Source organism: Cupressus sempervirens, chromosome 3, assembly GCF_028749045.1.
Source record: "Cupressus sempervirens isolate cs-2001-9-10 chromosome 3, ASM2874904v1, whole genome shotgun sequence".
NCBI classification, from domain to species: Eukaryota; Viridiplantae; Streptophyta; class Pinopsida; order Cupressales; family Cupressaceae; genus Cupressus; species Cupressus sempervirens.
The window spans coordinates 723251222-723271990 of NC_143120.1; the positions used below are offsets into that span (position 1 = coordinate 723251222).

Sequence of the window (20769 nt, forward strand, 5' to 3'; positions counted from 1 at the left end):
TGATACCTAGTTTTACGTATCACCTAACATGTGATACCTAGTTTTACATATCACCTAACACGTGATATGAGGAATCACCTAACACGTGATACCTAGTTTTGCATATCACCTAACACGTGATATGAGGAATTGCCTAACATGTGATACCCAATTTTACATATCACCTAACCCGTGATACCTAGTTTTAGATATCATTTCAATATGATATCAGAGATATGGTCTAACCAAGAATATCAAGTCTCATGATATTCACCATATCTCAAAATTGTTCAAAGATAATGTGTACTTACCATACGAACATTCATAATCTATTGTGATTAGTCTCAGCCATTACATGATGTCTATCACAATCTAGAAGGTAATGGGCTGTTTAAGGAGCTAAATCCACCATGCTAGAAATCATCTATCATGATTTGTTTCAGCCATCACATGATGTCTATCATGATAGAAGATTAAGTTATTGTAAGATTGTCATCTTCCAATAACATCAACAAATACAAGTGATAATCATTTCGAACTCGTCACTTCCTTATGATTTACACAGGACCCAATAGGCATTAAATGATCTCATAATAATCAATTAAGTTTACCTCATAAGTGTTTTGCCTTCAACAACTCTCAATCACTATGATCGAGATTGTCACAAGTTGACTGAACTCATCTGCTCCCTTTGAAGCTCGAGTTTATCGACATTTAGACCCCTTTGAAGATGCCAGACTCCCTCTGAATCTGAATTCCATATGCTTTCGTCCTTGTGATTCAAATATTTCCTTTAATAAAGTGAGCCCATATAGGAAATATAATGCAAGAATCAATTTTCATCCTTCATTGAATATTTATCGCTTTGATTCTACCATCTGTTGACTGGTTTACGTTTCTTATTGTATCTCCAACCCATAAGGTTGTTGACTGTAGAGATATAAATCCCCTAATTGGAAGAGAGTGTTGATTGCATTCTCTAAGTCTGTACTATGCCCATGATAGTCTCCCGTGTAACCAATAACATATTCGGATTCCAATTGTTTCCTTTAAATATTTTGTAGATAAATTCAATTGAAATTGTTTTACATGTACATTCTTCCGATAAACACTACGTTGGATGTTGAAGTGTCCTCCATTCCTGCCAACAAGAGTTGTGGCTCATGAAGATCCCGTTTATTTCAGATAGCAAGCCGACCAACATAGTTTCATGGGGTACCATTGACCTTATCTTCTACGATGTCAATGCACACTAGAGCTTGTTGACTTTCATGGTAATCGCGTCAGTATAGCAAGTGGGTTTGATTGTAACAATCAATATAGTGTTTGATATTTTTTAAAGAGTGAGTTTACGATTGAATCTCCATACAATATTTCATATTGGATTGTTACAATAAAGTTAGATATCCATATTGTAAAATTATCGTGATTCATTTATCCACTTTCTAATCATGATCAAAAGAACTAAACTGAACATCTCTTGTGGAGGTTTGTCCACCAATTTTAGTGGAATAATTATGCCCATTAAACCTACGGTATCCACTTACCTAATGATCTGCCTCTACATTAAGTGGAGTATTTTCCACTGAACTAGAGGAAAAAGAATCTTTAACTGGAGTATTATATTCATCAAATTCACGCTTTGTCTTAAGTTTCACATTGCTCTCACATGGCATGTAAAACTGACCAATGGAAGGTTGATGCAAAATCAACTTCTCGAAACATTTACTGTTCTAAATCTTTCCTCCTCTATTGCACCATTTTGTATTTGACATAGTATTGGTACTGTTGATCCTTTGACGTGGGTCATTACACCTTTTCATCTTCCTCCCTAACTTGGGCCACTTCTTTGGCCATCTATTTTTACCATTACGGTTTCTACAAATCTCTTCACAAGATAGCATGACTTATATTCTCCAGTTCCTGCAAATAACCACGGCTCTCCTTTCATGGCGGACGTCTACCCCTATTTCTCCTAGGTCCGACAATAACTCCATCGGTTTAGATTACACGCTCTTCAAGCCCACGAATCTTGTTGCAGATGGAGATTTGTTTTACACCAACTTGTTTGACGCCATGGTAGATACTCTTCTTTCTGCCATGGGATCATTGAGACATCCATATCTGCCAATTGTGATAACTGAAAGTGGGTGGCCTTCTGCAGGGAATGATGTGGCAACCATTTGAGAATGCATAGACTTACATCAATAAATCTCATCCAACATGTATTGTCTAATGCCAGGGACTCCAAAGAGACCTGGGAGCAACATTGACACTTATATCTTCGCTCTTTTCAATGAGAACAAGAAGGGAAACAATGAGAAGGAAAATCGTGAAGAGACGGAGAGCTTCTACTATAGTCAATAATCATGGATCAAATGAATCTCAGCTTTGGCACGAGTTTGAGATCATATACAACATATCTACACAGTAGATCTTCTATGACTGCTGACTATGGATTTAACTCATCGTAATTTATAAACCTTAATCCAAGTTCCTCACTAGACTACAACATTTGCGATCTGCCAAGAACCATTGCTGTGATACCATGTTAAGGTTTTCTGGATCTGCTGCAAATGTAATAGCACTGCCATAATGTGTTGGTATGTGCTTTCCAAATGGCAGCCATCTCTCTAATATAGGATGAAGTATGGATAGACATGTTTCTTCACGACACGTCTTTTCATTAGAATGTAATTAATATAATGACAAATAAATATCTCATATATATATATAATGTCTTACACTTACATATATATAATATATATTTGCAGTATAGTTTATCCAACTAAAGCTACCAATTATTAACACCTATCCATACCACTACTTCATGGGGGTGTTAATTTATGTCACAACTTATAGGGCCGTTTTATTCTAATATATAGACACAGACACATATTATTAGTTGCGAAGAGCACACTTCCTATGCATTTTTGGGGTCCAAGAAACAAAATAATGAGCACAGAAGACAAAATGCTTTTACTATTTTAAATAGTAAAAACAGCTTATTACTGTAAACAGTGGAATATAGAAAAAACAATTCATTCCATAGCTATTTATATTCTAAGTTAGTGAAAAAAACTAGAGACCACCTCATTCTTCTAGATGTCTGAAATCAGGGAGCTATGCTATGCAGTTCCTTTTGTCAACACCAATCTGTTCATGTGAGTTTTATGACCATTTCAACATGCAGAATCAAATATCTAGGATTTCAAATGAAACATGTAATTCTCTCTTGAATGAGGATGCTCATATGCTAAATAATATACTGATTGTTGTGATCAAATGAGATAACCCCAAGGTTCCTTCTAATTGTGAACTCTCACTCGTAATGATGTGATATGTTGGTATTGCAAAGGGACAAATCTAATTCTGACAATGCAAGTTTGGTGAGACTTTTACTATTCTTTACTTTGCCAAACCAAGTATACTAAGGACATTGCTTCCTTCTAAGGATGCAGGAATGATGTTGAATTTCTCAACATTCACTTAAATACCCAATACAGGTGTAATCCAAACGAATACCTCCAATTGAAGTTAGATATTTACATTCATGCCCAAACTAACCTTCCATTGATAATTAGAACTAGCAAGTACTGAAAGGTATGGACATTTGTTTTACCATAAATTCACCAACAACATCTTACATTCATCTATTCTTCTTCTACTCAATATGAAATAAAATCCTTCGCTAATTTAGGAAATGTAGATAATATGCAATACTCCAAAACAATACAAATAATCCACCATAAAGACTAACAATGAATCTGCAATTACTTTGATACATTATTGCAACAACTTCAACAAGTCTCTCCTACTCTATTCTAAAACTAATGAGTTCCGTGTGAGAAGGCTCACCTTTTATAGTTGTTCAAAGTGCAATGAAGGACGGAGATCAGTTTGAGATCAAGGGCCAAGATTTGGCCAATAAAGAAATAGACTAGGTAGAAGCATCAAGTGGACACATGGCATGGTCTGATCGAGTGTGGTTTGACACATGCAATTGGAGCAGTTTGATTGGTTGAAGATGAATGGGTGCCATCTCAACATTGCTTGTCTTGTAAACCTGATCATCTTCTTAGCGATGAGAATATATCTCTTGATAGTCAACATTGTCAAGTCTTCAGTTGCAATGACTCATATTCTCAAATTGCTTCATCTTCAAGTACTCTCTTTGTCTTCTCTCATTTATTAGTATTCTCAATGCCATGATTTTGAACTTGTAGAAGTGATGATGATATCTCCAAGCATCTCCTTCCATAATTACCTTGGAAAACAAGAGAGTAGTTGCATTAAGTTTGAAAAAATGATGAACATGGACAAGATTAGAATATTGTTAAGATCAAAGTAATGAGAATTAGAATCGGCAAGACAAATTTTAAAAATCCCTTGAAATTTAGTAACTTATTTCATAAACCCATTATTGCTGATTTGATTCACCAATTCTCAAAAAATCATTTGGCTTGAATTGAATCGCCAAATCGTGTGAATCACTGCGATTCTCGTTACTATGGTTAAGACAATTTCAGCACGATGCTTAGATGAAAGAAACTTTTACTTATAAACCATCCTAAGAGAGCTCAAACATGATTTTCATTTTCAGACCTGATTTGATTTGCTTTTTATTCTTTGGTTTTTCTTTTCAACACTTTGGGATCCGATTTATATGGTTAGAAGCTTAGTTACAATTTAGAATGACAATATTCCTATACATGAGGTTTTGGCTTCTTTGATTTCCTCATGATTTTTCTTTGAGTCAAGGCTATTAAACTTACATACTTGAACACATATAAAAGTCAATTGCATCTTCGAAGGTAATTGTATCTTTCGTTTGAATATTATTTAGATCTACTACATGTAAGCATTTCTTTTATCAATTATATTTCAATTCAAGGTTGATTCCTCAATCTAGGGCTTGACAAAGGCAAGCCCTTACCCAACAAACAGTAAAAACTCTTCAATTTTTGTGTGTAGGAGCAGGATAGAAGAATTTTGCATATAGATGTGGAAATAATTCCTCAAAAACTTTCTAGAGAAGTTGATTCAACTTTTCTACAGTGCCTTCAGACTATGACATATGGTTAGAAGCTTAGAGGCTTAGTTACAATTTAGAATGACAATATTCATTAGGTGAAACAACTTGGAGTGCAATATTAGACCAAAAACGAAGGGCATGATTCAAGGATTCTATGGACATAAGTGTCCAAGGATAGTGTAGAATAGTGCAGACAACCTTGTCAATGGTAGTGTGGATCTTGCACATTCGAAGGACAAGCTTTAGGCACCTTTTCCTTAAAACTCGTTTTTATTTGACCTCTTCACCTTGAGATTTGACCTTTCCTTATGTTATGATGAATGATCTTAGATATCTTAATGTCACTCTAAATTTGAGACTTGTTCACTACGTTCTTTGGTCAAAGGCTTGATTTCATGCTTTCACGACAACTGTAGTCTTTTTACCCTCTTGAATTAGACAAGCTTTAGGTGGGGAAACTTAGCTTAAACATTGAAATGTTCCTATCTTAGTGAGTGTATCAATTTGGAGTCGATATTTCATGGAGATTGAAGGGTGAAATTCTTGGTTTGGTTGGATAAGCATGTCCATGAGGGTTGTGGATTCCACACTATCCCTTGGACAAGGCAGTACCTTTGGCCAGTTTACCAATTGCTTCCAAAGTCTATATCATCTTTAAACATTAATTCTCCCATTTCAATTTTGCTCGTCTTTCAAAACTTCTTCCACCATGATTTTCAAATCATTCATCATCAAGTTTGCCCCAAAATCTCAAAATTAGAAACAAGAGCATTCGAGTTAGGCCACCAAGGCGTAATATCACCTAAACTTGGCTAAGTATTTGGCGCCCCTTGTTAACAACTCAACTCCTTTCTATGAATTGACTTGCATCTAGGCTTGATCAAACTAAGCCTATTCACTTGAAAACTTCAAGATTGCCACCAACTAAAGCCTGCAACGACTTTTGCTCGTACTGCCAAAGTGAAAAGAGAGGTTCACATTTTTAATGGGAAGATGGTGTGAAAAGATGACAACACAATCCAATTGCTTGCTTAAGGAACTTGACACTTCATGATGCCTTTTTTGTGTTACAAGCCTCATTTTGTGGTTAGATCATTGAGAATGGAAGCACTCGGTGATCTAGTCATTCCATTCTTAATGATCAAAGCTCCAAAGATGGGGTCTTATTAGAGCCTAAAATTGCTGCTTGAGGAATGCTGTCCAAATTTAAAGTAAATTTCCTTTGACCAAAGTATTTGCTAGTTTGTTAATTATTAGTTTTTCTTCATCAAGATTGAACTTTGTGGCCACAAACATTGAAGCATGTCTTAATTTCCTTGGCTGTCTTGAATTCTTTCCAAGAATCCATTGTACCTAAAACAGTAGGATTCCTCTTCTTATTTTAAAACCCATTTGAAGTGCATCTCTATGATACCACCTAGAAACACCATTTGCCTCTCCTTGCTTACCAATCTTACAGAGGTGTCCACGTAATATGATGGGAGGATGAGAATAGATATTCTAGACGCAATTGGCTTGCCATCAAATAATGGTGAATCTCATGCTATATCTATCATGGAAATACTAATAATGATTTTGTCAATCGAGATACAATGAATATCTTCCTGCTTTTTGTGAATTTTTTCCAGTTGTCTTCAATAAAGGGATAGGAATCAAATCATTCTCCATCATGGTTGGCATCCAAGTTTAACAAGGTAGGGGAAGATTATTTCATTACTCAAGTAGTTTTCATTTCATTTTTGAATTTCCTATCTCTTAATCCTTACATAGTGCCTCTAGGTGGATCTTTATGTTTTAAAAGAATACCAAATTCTAATGATAATAATGCCTAGTGTGTACATGTAGCGAACTACATATTGTGTTTTGATTTGTACGGCACTTTTGGCCAGGATGATACGTACACATTTATTTCTTTGTAGATATTATTGACTGTGAAGTCTCCCTACATGTCTAGAATAGGCCATGCACTTCGAAGGATATTCTTGACTTTTCAATTGGTCAATTCTCTGTCTCTTATGGTGTTCACTTTAACTATTGAATCTCTTTTAACCTGAACCTTTCAAGCTTTGTATAATTCACAAATTTGCAATCCAAGGATGAAGGATCAAACCTCAGTTGCAGTATTTGTGTCTTTTTTAGTGTTTTCTTTGAAGCAACTCCAATCAGTTTACAATGTTCATCTCTGATTAGACAACCGACACCATTCAAGAGTTTTATCTTACCCAGTTGCGTACTTCTTTGTGGCTTGATTTTCCACTCCCAAATTCTACATTTTGTGAAATAGAATCAATTGTATGCAAATGCTCAGCCTTTCAAAGCCTCCTCTCCTTGAATGACTTTAACAAATGATACAGCTTCTGCGTCCATAACGTGAAATGTTTTGTTTGGTCTGATGGAACTCTAAATTTTGGCAAAATTGGAGCTTCCATTCAACTGTTATTTCCCATTATTTTTCTAAAGATTGACTAGGTTTTGCAAGCTGGTGATACACTTATTCAGCTAGATCACAACTTTATTATTGAACTTAAAACAAAGATATTGATCCTACAGTCCATCCATAGAGAGATTATGAAATGCGGATCAGAAATACAGAAAAGTATTGTAATCTACAACAGTAACAAAGGTAGTAATAGTCTCTTATTGAACAGCAGAAATAGTTAGAATATCAGAAGCAGCTGACCAAGACATATTAAGTAAAGACAATGAGAAAAAGAGGCATAGAAACAATTTTACTAACAGAATCTAGGTCGTACAAGTGCAATAGATAAGATGTTGGGTAATAAATCATCTTCAGGATCCTCAATCTGTACAGGATGCAGATCAATTGGAATACTATCGGTAGGACCCTGGTTCTATATTCAATCAAATTTTCCCATGCTGATATGGCAGTCAAACCTGTTGAATCATCACTCAAGCAGTTTTTGGCGTTGAGATTATTGGGATGCTATTTAACTATTAAAGTAATATACGCTAATGATGCCCAGCTACCAACAGACGTATAGAGGATGCGATTGAGTGATACATTTGGAAGGTCCATATGTGATTCAGAATACATGATACATGGCTTTCAAGCATAGAAATGATGCCCAGTCGATGCACATAGAATATGAAGGCCTATATTCTTATCGGGCATCGTATTGTTTCCGTATCATCATTGGAGAAGCAAGGAGCTATTGCCTTTGCACAAAACCATACTTTGTTTCTCTACAAGAAGAATCATTCACAATCACAAATGTGTATAGTTCTATATAGAGTGATAAAAGAATAACAAATATGTCATCAGGAAACTCTATTTCGAGAAACTCCATCACTCCACCGGGATATGGAATGTGTTTGGAAGAATATCGTGCCAAGCACTCCAAAACGAAGTTCCAAGGAGTCAAATTATGCCAATAATGATGTCTTTGCCGTGTCTAGAGTTTGCCGACCACAATTTGGAATAAAGAGGAGCGGTGGATTAATAATACAGAGTAAATATATTCAAGAATGAATACCTATGTTTTTCAGAGATTGAAATCATATAAAATCACATATGGCAGATAATAAAGGTATAAGGAGAAATATTGATAATGTTCCAATCAATATTTTCTCAGAGATGTTAAATTTGCAACTAGCATCTAATCAATATTATCGTGAAGGATAAAGAAATAAAAGCCCGATGTTAAAATTAATTACGACAAGGTGCTTAAGTCATATATAATTATATTTATTATATGTAAATGATCTTAATGTATTATGGTGAAGTGATGCACCTGTTTAAAACAAAAGGCATATTTGTTTGTTCTCAAGATATAAAAGGAGAGCTATTCATTTGTAGAAGACATTCAAAAAAATACTCTCAAGGAGGAGTATTTTACATCTACTTGTATGGAGGAATAAGGGCTATAATATGACTTTGTAATATAAATTCAATTATTTTATTTTAATAATAAAAATAAAAGGCTTCTTGTTTAGTTTTAAAGGCATGGAGATTTAAACTGCAGATGAATCATCCTATAATTATTATTTTTAAATTCTGTAACCAATTTTAATGTCAGATAAGTGGACATGGTCATTTAGCATTTTAAATTGGATCATTACAAAGATTGTGGAATATACAGTTGTTTTCGTATCTGTGTCCAGTTTGTCTCGCTACCAGAGGAGTTAAAATTCAATCTGGACTAATTTAAGATTGCATAATATTTGGTCTTTCGCATCTTGATTGTTAAATTGTTGATAGTTCAAGTGCATAAGAATTTTATAGAGTTGTATGTGAAAATTCACTGAAGTTGACTCTATTACCCAAATAGGTTAAAGCATTGGTCTACTGGATTTATATTTGAAGGCAAAAACTCTATAACATCCTTTCTGCAAACATCAAATCCATTATTAGCAAAAGCTTATACAATTCATTCAATTTAAACACTCAACATCCAGTTTCATTTTAAATCGAGTTCAAGGATTTTGCCAGTTGAAGAACTCCAAAACCTTAAATTTGCTTTAGAAAAGCTTTGAACCAAGTGATCACATTTAAGGAGAAGGTTTACTCGCCTAGGTGTGGTGGAGCTTGAGGTGTAGGGGAATCGGGGTGATTCTCATTCGTTAGCCATAATTGATTGCGGAATCCTATCGGAGAAGTGGCAGGCTCTTGGATTTCCAATCTGCGATTTTGGGAACTAACATGGTCTATCATCAAATACTTCTTGACACTTCTGTTTTATCTCCCCTTTATTTACAATATTCCCAGAGAAGGCATTAAACGTTTGGTTATGGGAAAGTAAGGCATGTTGGGGAGTACAACCACTTTTGTAGAAAAGTCACTTCTCTAGCTACCATTTCATAGGATCTTAGCCAACCTTTGTTGGGGCGGGAGTTGCACTGACCTTGAATTTGTTAAGTTATCAGCAAACTTATTACTTTGTCAAAAGCAATGTGTAAATGATATAAATACAAAGCCATTTCTTAGCATCTGGAATTCATCAAAGATAGGTTTTAAGTTCTGGTTGTTAACTTGGCCTCTAGGACAACCATTTATCACCGCCTCAAAATCACCCAAAACTACTAACATGCTCCAACCAAACACATTGGACAGTTGCAATCATTCCAATAAAGGAAGAAATTTTGCTTCACAATTAATTTTACGCCCCAGAAAGAAAGGTCCTTAAATGAACCTCCATACTCAGCTTGCTCACCTTGGAATGCGATGACAACTCCTGTCAAGCCAAGGTCCTCCCCATGAGCTCCATCAAAATTGAGTTTTAGAATATCTTCCATAGAAGGAATTTATTGGTCACTCCTTCAGTCCTTAATTTTGACCATCCCTTTAACAAGGGAAATAAATTAGTAGTTTAATATTATTAAAACTTTTTGAAAGTAACTATATTTTTTAAAATTATAAATTGTAATGGTCAAAGTTTTGATTGAAACTTGGATGATGTGATCCTTGTTTGTTATGTCAATTAAAAACTTCAATGACATCAATTGTCCTATTTTTGTGATCTGATTGTTGATGTTACCAATCCATTATTTTGGATATTCATACTTATTAGTTGTCTTAATAAACAGAGTGTATGACAAATGTACTTCTACAATCAATTATTGAGGGATGGAAACATCTGAAATGCACTTTAGTAGAATAAAATGTCATTTGTTTGGTCATCCTTTTATGGAGAGTTTAATAGGGTTGGTGGATCACCTACATGACATTTCTAAGTGTTTTTGGAGCATGTCCTATTGCATGCAATGTTGTTACTCTAAAGATGACAAGTTCTCCAAAGAAAGACCAAGCCTCTTTAATCTTTACAAAAATCAAATAGACATAAAAGAAACAACGAATACGGGGTCGCAACATCTTGCTTTTTCCTCTTCCTGTAATGCACCCTTACAAGATTAGACTTACTCATTACTAGTTGAACCCAATTGTAATATTTATGTCCAAGTCAAATAGATAAAGACACAACAATTCAAGCCAAGTAAACAATTAATAATTTATTTATTCCTTCTAAGTTATCTATGTATATTTATTGACATCCCTATTGACCTTATTACTATTCGAACTTGCGGAAAGAAGGATTAGGTTTATAACCAAGGTACCTGGAGACCAAATACAATGGGCTCCCTCAAAGTTTATAGGTCCAAGCTCGTATCCTGTCTTGGGATTGCTGTCAAGGCTTCTGGGATGCTGATTCCTACCCTTTCTTGGGACTAATGCCATTGCTTGAATTTAGACAAGCCTCTCCTTGGAAATATCACAACCCTTTCCTTCTTAAGCCAATATTGAATAAGATGAATAATGGTTTTATGCACAGTTATAGATATCGATTTGGATCTAAGTTATTGATTCGAATACATAATCAAAAGGGGATGTAGGAATTTTTATTTTTTTGGATACGGATGCGTTTGGAAACGCCTATATATATATATATATATATATAATATTTATATATATGCAAAGAATTTAAGAAACTTAAAAATACAAGAACTTAGAGTTAGAAACTTAGAAATATACAAACATACATCATTTCATAATATCATTATTAATTTATTCATTTGATACTTCACCATTGATCAAGATTCAAGATATTTCGTATGCCAATTAAGTAGCTCAAGCTTTAAATTAAAACTTCATAGGCACAAATATTCGTGTTCTACACTCCATCTCCAAACTTCAAAATCAAAAACATAGTTCATGATTCAATGTTCACTAGTTAGAATAATAAGGATTTAAAAAAAATTCTGGATCCTCCTCATCTCCAACTACTGCAATTTCCATATCATTTGAACCAAAACTGGTTCCACTTGCGCTAGATGCACCATGTGTCATGGACCTATCAGCATCATCCATCATCAAAGTAAGATCATGAAGTGTTGCATCCAAGTTTGCACACTTAGAGAGTACATTCCAAAGTTTTGCTGCCCCATCCATGTATTCATCATTATTATGTGACCAAATATGCAAGTTGGTAAGAATGTAGACCAAGTCCTCAATTTTTTTTGACACCGACTGGTTGCGCTTCACTGAATGGATATAGGAGTATGTACTCCAATTCCTTTCAGCAGCAGAAGAACTTGCAACCAACATTGTGTTCACAAAATTAATCTTTGAAAATTAAACATACGGACGAAAAGTAAATGACAATATGACTGAATACAAGTTGTAACCTAAAAACAAAAATCAAAACTTACTTGTGAGAGGATTTTAATTGCAAAAGGTTGTAGATGCTTGTATGGCTGATCATACATGTGCCACCATGTGATTGCTCCCATTTTATTTTGGTCCTTAATTGCAAATGGAGTAAGCTTTGCTCCGAAAACAAATAAGCCAAACTCTAGCCTCACCTTTTCATGCATCTCATCATCTTGGAAGATTCTTGCAAAAGCTCGAGCACCCATTAACATTATCTTCATCAGCATATGGTGCAATTCTATCTGGCATAGAAAGTACCGCCAAGCTATAATACCTCGAAGATAAAGCATATGCAAGGAGGTGTAATGGGGTAGTCATCTTCTCCCAACAATGCATAATTATTGCTTTCACTTTATTGCATAAGGCTTGACGTTTTGTAGGGTCACTCTCATGTGCTTGTATATAATGTTTTACCTTCTCAACCATGGTGTCCATGCCATGATACACATATCCCAAGCAAGGTGTATCTGTATCGGCAAAGCAAAGCATAGTGATGATGGGCTCGGTGATATCCAATACATATTGCACACGAACCCACCAATGTTCATCCAAGATCATGCCCCTAATCTTTTGGGCTCTTTTTGTATTTGAAGCCTTCCACGCACCCCATTGAGGACAAATGACCATTTGGCTCAAAGCATCTTTCACCTTGAGAAGTTGTCTCATAACAATAGTATGAGATGTAGAACGGGTCTTAGCAACTTAAACAAGTTAACAATATGTCAATTGACAATAAAAATATAAATATTAACTAAATTACAAATCCATGAAATTTATTAATAGCAAAAAATTAATTTACATTCTTCAACTCCAATTGTGAGTATGTTCTAAAAATGGATTGTGACATGTTGCAGTTAGTCACAAAAATTTATATGTCCTCTCCCTCTTCGTATATTTGCTTCACCCAATCTATTTGAGTGCCAATTTGTTGCATAATCAAGTTGAGGGAGTGTAAAGTGCATGGTGTCCAAAAAATATGGTCATACTGTCCCTCAACCAAACTAGGTTGAAAGGAAGACCATTAGCATAGATGCAATGTGCAATGGCTTCATCAACATGGTCTCTTGCCTCCATTTTAAATGCTAAGTGCAATGGGCCTCTTTTCCGGGCTGCTGCAAAATTTTCTACTTCATCCTCCTCTCCTGGTACAAATACTTGCATGAATGGATGTTTGGAAGATACAATTGGTTCCTTTTTCAGTGGGTGGTTGCATTTTGTTCTTTATCGAGGAAGGAGGTTGATAATAACTCTTTTTCCATCTTTTAACTAAATGATCAGCAACCTCTTGTTCTTTTACAAATGAAGCTATACATGCATTAGACAACCCTTTCCCATCTACACCTTTACACATTCCTAAACCTTTACTGGCAGGGCCCATGAAATGAAGCTTTACCCGAGAATAAGAGCTATTGAAAGGCTTTCCTTTGTTACTTCGACAATAATTACAACTCCAAATATAGGAGCCACCACCTACAACTTGTGATATTCTTAATGCATGTCTCCATAGAGGAGACCCTAGTTCAATTTTGAAATTATCCCACATGCCCTAGGGTTACAAAACGACCAATAAAATATAGAAAAACACATTTTTTAATAAAAAAGTAACCTTATTTTTTGCTGTGACGGGACCTCTGTCTATTCCATAGAGGGGTCGAGGTATTTGTTTCCACCCCCTATCCCGTCAAGGTATGCTGGGATGTCCCCGTGTCTCTCCTAAAATGGATGGGTAACACCGCCAGAAATGCCGGTTCAGCATTCCCCTATCCCCGGTGCATCAATGTCTTGGAGATGTTGGGGATTTTGGGGGGAGATGTGTCCCCAGGGTACGCTGTATCATGCCATTGGCTAACTCAAATTGATAACATCCACTTCTTTATTCTACCATTCAGGTTGCAAAATTTGGAGTGAGAGGATTCCCTCATCTGCATTTCTGTCTTCAGGATTTAATCTTGTAGTTCTTCAACATCTTCTGGTATATGTGCTTTTGTTGTAATGTGTTTGAATGTGTTTGATTCTAGAACTGAAAAATTGTTTTTATTTTACTGATAAGTGGGGTTAAGAATGTCTCAAGTGGATGTGAGTGTGAGTAGGTAAGTTTAGTTGATCATTTTGAAATGATTTGTGATTCAGATCAAACTTATTTTCGAATGGGTGAGTCTCAGGAAACAGGTGATTCATGGATGATGGGTGACACTGACAATAAGCTAATGCATTGTAAATTTACTTGATAGACAGGTCACCAAGTTGAGCAATAGTGCCATCACATGTTTGATTCCATTTTCTTCCAAATGATAAATTGAAGGCCTGAAACATTTTATATGATCAGTGACACTTCCTTGGCTCTTCATCTTCAGACAGGATATCTACCCACTTCAATGTGCTTTTTGCAAATCAAGCATAGGATCCCTTGGTTTTTAATATCCACCATCAACTCATTTTCAGAAATTTCCACTGATTGAATATAAATAATGGATCTTAACTTTCCAAGTATGATAATAATGACCACCAAGTTTTTTCAATTTGGTGATTTGGGAGATGAGTACACATACTTAACAACATTCTATTTTCAGAAGAAAAGAAAATAGAAAAAAACCCGTCTGCTTTTCTTAGAAATGAAATGGCTGTAAAGCTAAGAATTCAGTGTGCAGCTGTGCAGAATTATTAGAACATCTCTCTGCAGGGTAAGAATTGCAGCTGCTCTGGGTGCTTTGTAACTTGAAAAATTACTTATAGATGTCTTATATAATACACAGAAATACCTCCTGTTTCTTATTGGACCCCTGGACTATCCTCTCAACTTGAATTGGGACTGAAAAATTGTGCCAATTTCACTGATATTACTTAGAGCAAACTGCTTTCATGATTGTTTAAAATAATATATATGTTGTCGCTGAACTCTGTTCTCCAGGCGATGAATTTCAGCCAGTGGCAGTGTTCGATCTCTGTTTTCCCCAAACATACAATTTAAACATAGTTGTATTACAGTTAATTAAAATGTTAACAGCTCATTGCCTGAAATGAAAGGGTTAAACCATGAAACTAACAACTAAATAGATGACATGAATGACATACCTATGAAATTGTTTTTGACATTGAAGAGTAGAATGATCCCTAATTAGTGCATTTCTTATTTATGATATTGCTATCATATTTTGGAGGCTTGGACCTTATAACTTGTCATTAGTGTTGGGAAACAATCAGCAAAAATCTGTTGTTGGAAAATCTCTATGGTAAGTGGACTGTTTTAGTTTTCAATTTTCTCCTCTACTGGCTTTTTATCCACTCGGTTGCTTCAAATACTGTTTAATTAATTTTTTGCAGTGACTACCCTTGGTTCTTTACTCTTAGCCCAGGGAGTCGGATTATCTAGATTCTGTACCAACCAGTTATTAGAATTTATGCCATCTAAACACCATGTCACCCTCCAGTTGTCCATCACTTTTTTTTTCGTTGGTTAAAATAAAATAATTTCAGCTTTGGCTGGATGATGAACTGGTTTTTCAATGCACCAAGAGGTGCATTTTATGTGTTTACAACTTTGGTTTGTAGGTTATGTGGATCCATGTCGAGCTCATTGGCGATTTGTTGATGTTTGATAGCTTCAGTCGGATAAAACTATGAGATATATATATATATATATATATATAACAATGATTAAATTATTATTATATTAATTATCTAATTAACAAATAGACATGTCCCATATGAATGGGACATGTCTCTTCATGGCTTATTCTCAATTTAAATAAGAGGTTGCTGCTATTTGGGAAACATGTACCAAATATTATGGCAGTGCTTAGCACATTTACAGTGATCCTCCGAAAACTAACAGGGTATTAGAGCAGGCTTTAAATGAATAAAAAGATCATCCTGTCGTTAAAGACATTGTGTATCAGATTTCTGCAATATCATTTCGGCCCATAAAAGTCAATGCATGAAGTCATTAGTATCACAAGCTGGGTGACTATTTGTTTACATAAATTTTTTGTTATTACTTTTGTAATGAAGGTTAGAACAGGTAAGGTATCTTACAACTGAAGCGTATGGCTGGATGCTCAAATTAATAACAGGTCTGAGACAAGCATTTTATTCCTTAGTATAATAACTTGGCATGTTGGTCACTGGTAGAAATATTAGCCATTTGGAAGCATATTATGTGAGGAACAAAGTGGGGATATTGCAAATGTTGGGATTGAGTTCTGTACTGAGAGGTTATCTTAAAACCTATAGAAGATTGATTGATAAAATCAGAGATATATCTATAAGGGGCGACTGGGCCCACAATACGAACTAACATAGAAGACATTGGGATTTATTACCATCATCTATAAAACAGAAGGTGGACCCCTTGTTAATGAAAGAATATGCATATGAATCCACTGATAGCATCATACATCAATAAGGCGGAAGATGAAATCTTATAATAACTAATGCAAGGTGACAGCTTCCTTTCCATTGCAACATGTAAACATTTCGAAACCCACCAATGGGCAAATACCAAACAATAAAATACATATCAAAATGGAAAGAGGACAAACAGTGGGAAGATAGATGGACATCGAGGAAATTGCAAATCACATGATCTGAAATGACACGGCATCAGGAATGAATAGTCCCTCAATCGCTGCACAGGTGGACATTCAAATAGGGAATGGACAAGATGTTCCCTCCCAAATAATCACTGCTAATTACTACTGATAATTGGAAAAGGTTAATGAAGGACTGCTGATATTCATTAAAACATTTGGGTCATTTTAGTCATCCGCCAGCTAAGTGAAGTACTTCACATATAAATGACTTATTAAATGGGCATTGACAGGATAAGTATGCGGACTCTAATACGGGCCCTACAATGTAGCCAACATGACCACCAAAGGCAGCGAACAAAATGTAAGTATGTAGAATATTCAAATATGCTCATCCCATGAAGAGTAGTATGGTCATCACTAATACAAAGGGGTGGAGTAAGACTTTAAGATTTCCTATTGTTAGTGCAAGTATCAAAGGTATGTATCTAAATTTATGATGTACGTAATTGAGAAATATAATTTATGAATAAATAGGGTTGTCAATTTTAATGTCTAATGGCATGAAAGATAAAATAAAGGGATATTGATGTACAGTTAAGTATTTATTCTTGAGTATCTAATTTAACTAATCAATGTATTCTCTCTCTTATTTGTATATACTATAAGAACTATTTGCCTTGATCTTTTCCGCTGAGAATGTTCTTGCAAGAAAAGAGAGCCTGACATCTCATTAGAGGCAACCTTGAAAGAGAGGGAGCAAATAGAGGATATGATTCATTCAACTTTCAGCGATCTTGGTCATATTGATTTAGATGGAGTAAAACCATGTTGAGTTCTCTAGTAATTGGTAAATTTTAGCAAGTCAAGAGGACTCTGATTCATGAATATACCTCGTAACTATGTGATTTTAATGGGCCTACACCCTATGTACATCATGAGGAAGTGACGACTTCCAAATGATCATCACTTGTATTTGCATAAGTTATTGAAAGGTGATGATTTTACAATAACTTAATTTTCTATTATGATGGATATCTTACGATGTCTGTGCAGAGCATGATAGATTATACTTCACATGGTGGATGTTTATATGGTAAGTGTTATGAGAATACGTGTGCACATAACTTATAAACATTTTTTAATACATGGTGAATGGTATGCAAATTGATGTTCTAGAGGCCATTGCATAGAGTACGTGGTGAATATCATACAACTTGATGTTGTGGAGGTCATTACTCACAGTATTTGGTGAATATCTTGCATCTCACTTTGAGGCCATTACTCAGAGTATTTGGTGAATATCATATGTTGATATTCTGTAGACCATTACTCAAATGTGATATCAAAATGGTAAATATGATATATTGATGTTCTGCAAACCCTTATTGAGTACATGGTGAATATCAAGTGTTGATATTTTGGAGACTATTACTTAAGAGTATTTGGTCATTCTAAAAGAATTCTAGTGGTGTAATATTTGTCTAGTGTTTATCCTCCCTAGCTAAGAGGGAGTGTTGATGTTTCGTAGCTTCAGTCAGATAAAACTATGGCATATGTATATAACAATGATTAAACTTTTATTATATTAATTATCTAATTAACAAATAGACATGTCCTATGGACATGTCTTTTTGTGGCTTGTTCTCAATTTAAATAAGAGGTTGCTGCCATTTGGAAAACATATGCCAAATATTATGGCAGTGCTTAGCACATTTGCAGCAATCCTCTGAAAACTAACACGATTGACAATTTTCTTAACGTGTAAACTCTTAGGATCAAAAAATCAGAGAGACATGCAACAACACATTCAGCAGATTGTTAAAATAATTATTTCTCAAGAGAATACTATATCAAGAATTTTAACTCATAACTTCTCTATATTTGCATACATTACGATAAGATATTTCTTATATATAACATATAGACATAGAGAAGTACAGATCTGATATTTTTAGAGGAATTCAAAAGACTTGAAGAGGATCTCTGCAAAATAAATGAGGAAAGTCAGACTAGAAACTGAAGTTTGAGACAAACTCTTTGTCCGGAGATTTAAATAAGTTTGTAGAATCAATTAGTCAGTGTGTTCTTAAACATTCTTGATGGGAGAATGTCTAGATGAATGGAGGGGTGATAAATATTGTTTTATCAATTCTCTCTATTGACTAGATTGTGCAGAAATCATTTGTTTGCTTAGACTTTTATGATGATTGTAATTAGGTGGTTTTGCTCACTTTCCTCAGATTGCTTATTAAGATGTGGTTTCTCTGGCAGGTTATTGACAAAGTTCAAGAAGAAACAATTAGACGTATAGGTACCACCTTGCTCTCAAGTCTGACATAATTTTTTTATATACTTGCAAGTTTATGCAGCTGTTCGATATTTAATATCAGGTTTGAGTTACTAATTTAATAATCGTCCATTTGCAGATAGAAAACCTGTTATTAGTCAGGGAAGAGGAAGAGGAAGAGGAAGGAACGAGGAAGGTGGTGGTAGAGGACCAGCAAAAAGTGGAGGTCGAGGAGGCTCAGAAGAAAGTGGTAGGGGTGGACGTGCTCGAGGAGCTGGGAGGGGAGGAACTGGAAGAGGTAATAAGTAGTATAAGTGATTTGCACCTTGCTATTTTTATGTGTCCTGATTTTTAATGTATAATAATTCTTTGCTTTTGTTTCAGGGGGTGCCCGTGGCCGTACATGACACTTTTTTATAGTGCTGTGAGCAACTTTGAACATTGTTGTTTCTCTTAATCTTATACGCTTTGAGGTGGCTCCCTGTGATAAGACTGCTGGATGTGATGATGTTTTTAAAGAAATCTGTACAACTACCTTCTATTATCTTGCTAATCACCTGGCTCCTTTGTTTTGCATGGCTAAGTTTTTTGGATGCCATAAGCTAGCGATGAGTTTTCTTAGACTTTTTGCATTGGTGCTTTTTGTAGGCATTGTTAGAACTCAAGTGATTTCTGCAAGATATGTATTTGACATGTAGATACCAACTGAAGATTTTAAGACCTGGTAAATTATGTCTTGTTTAATTGGACAATTTGTCTGTTTTTGATATTGGTGAATTCTTGGGTCACTTGACCGGTTTTCATTTTTAAGCAGTTACTACTACTATTTTGAATTTCAAATGACCTGTTTGCTTATCTTGATATAGACATCCAACGGTGACATTTATTCTGAACACAGAATTTTATACATAAAGTTTGAATGAATAAATTTTAGTCGATGATAAAAGTGATTCCTGCAAGATAATGTATATGACACAGATACCAACTGAAGATTTTAAGACCTGGTAAAGTATGCCTTGTTTAATTGGACAGTTTGTTTGTTTTGATATTGGTGAATTATTGGGTCACTTGACAGGTTTTCTTTTTTAAGCAGTTACTACCATTTGAATTTCAAATGACGTGTTTGTTTTCCTTGATAGAGACATTTAACGGTGACATTTTTTCCGAACACAGAATTTTATACATGAAAGTGAATGAATAAATTTTACTCGATAAACGTGTGCGCTATTTTATGTCATCAAAATCTTTAGGCCTTTAGGGCATATCCTTTAATTTGTTCTCCTATACAGGATTACCAGCATTGGTTGATTCTGTAAGTAGGTATTACTAAAATTTATTGATAAAAAAATTTCTAGCCTCTTCTTTGATGGTATATACTTTTTGCCTCTCGACATTATAATTTGTTTTCTTTCATGTATCGTATTGCAAGAAGGAATTCCTTTATTTAATTCATTTGTATTTACAGATTTTCAATAGTTGCGGGATAAAATGCCTTTGACAATTTGCTTAAATGAGCTTTGAAATTTTTATTTCTAGCTTGTTTTAGTTTTTAAAAGAGATTACCAATCAATGTTCGATTGTCTTTGTTAAGCTGACGGGCTTATTTTGGTGAGACTAGCCCGCGGCTTGTGTCTTAACGCCACAAAATAAAAAAACTGAGAAACTGCCAACTACATAATATTTTACAAGTCTTCTTCCACCTACATGTTCGATGAAGGAGCCTGTCAGAACGGTAGGAAAACTAAACGATCATCTCGCATTCCATTAATTTTAG

General features: G+C 35.0%; 1 protein-coding gene across 1 annotated transcript in view; it reads left to right on the forward strand.

The window, feature by feature from the left end:
- The window catches only part of EMB1644 (Small nuclear ribonucleoprotein family protein), a 45953-nt gene extending 26206 nt beyond the window's left edge, over positions 1–19747 (forward strand). Inside the window, exons 5-7 of the mRNA XM_089821694.1 lie at positions 18980–19019; positions 19135–19293; positions 19380–19747. Coding sequence (XP_089677820.1) covers positions 18980–19019; positions 19135–19293; positions 19380–19402 — 222 coding nt within the window. The 3' untranslated portion in view covers positions 19403–19747. The remainder of the gene's footprint in view (positions 1–18979; positions 19020–19134; positions 19294–19379) is intronic.
- The last annotated feature ends 1022 nt before the right edge of the window (positions 19748–20769 follow it).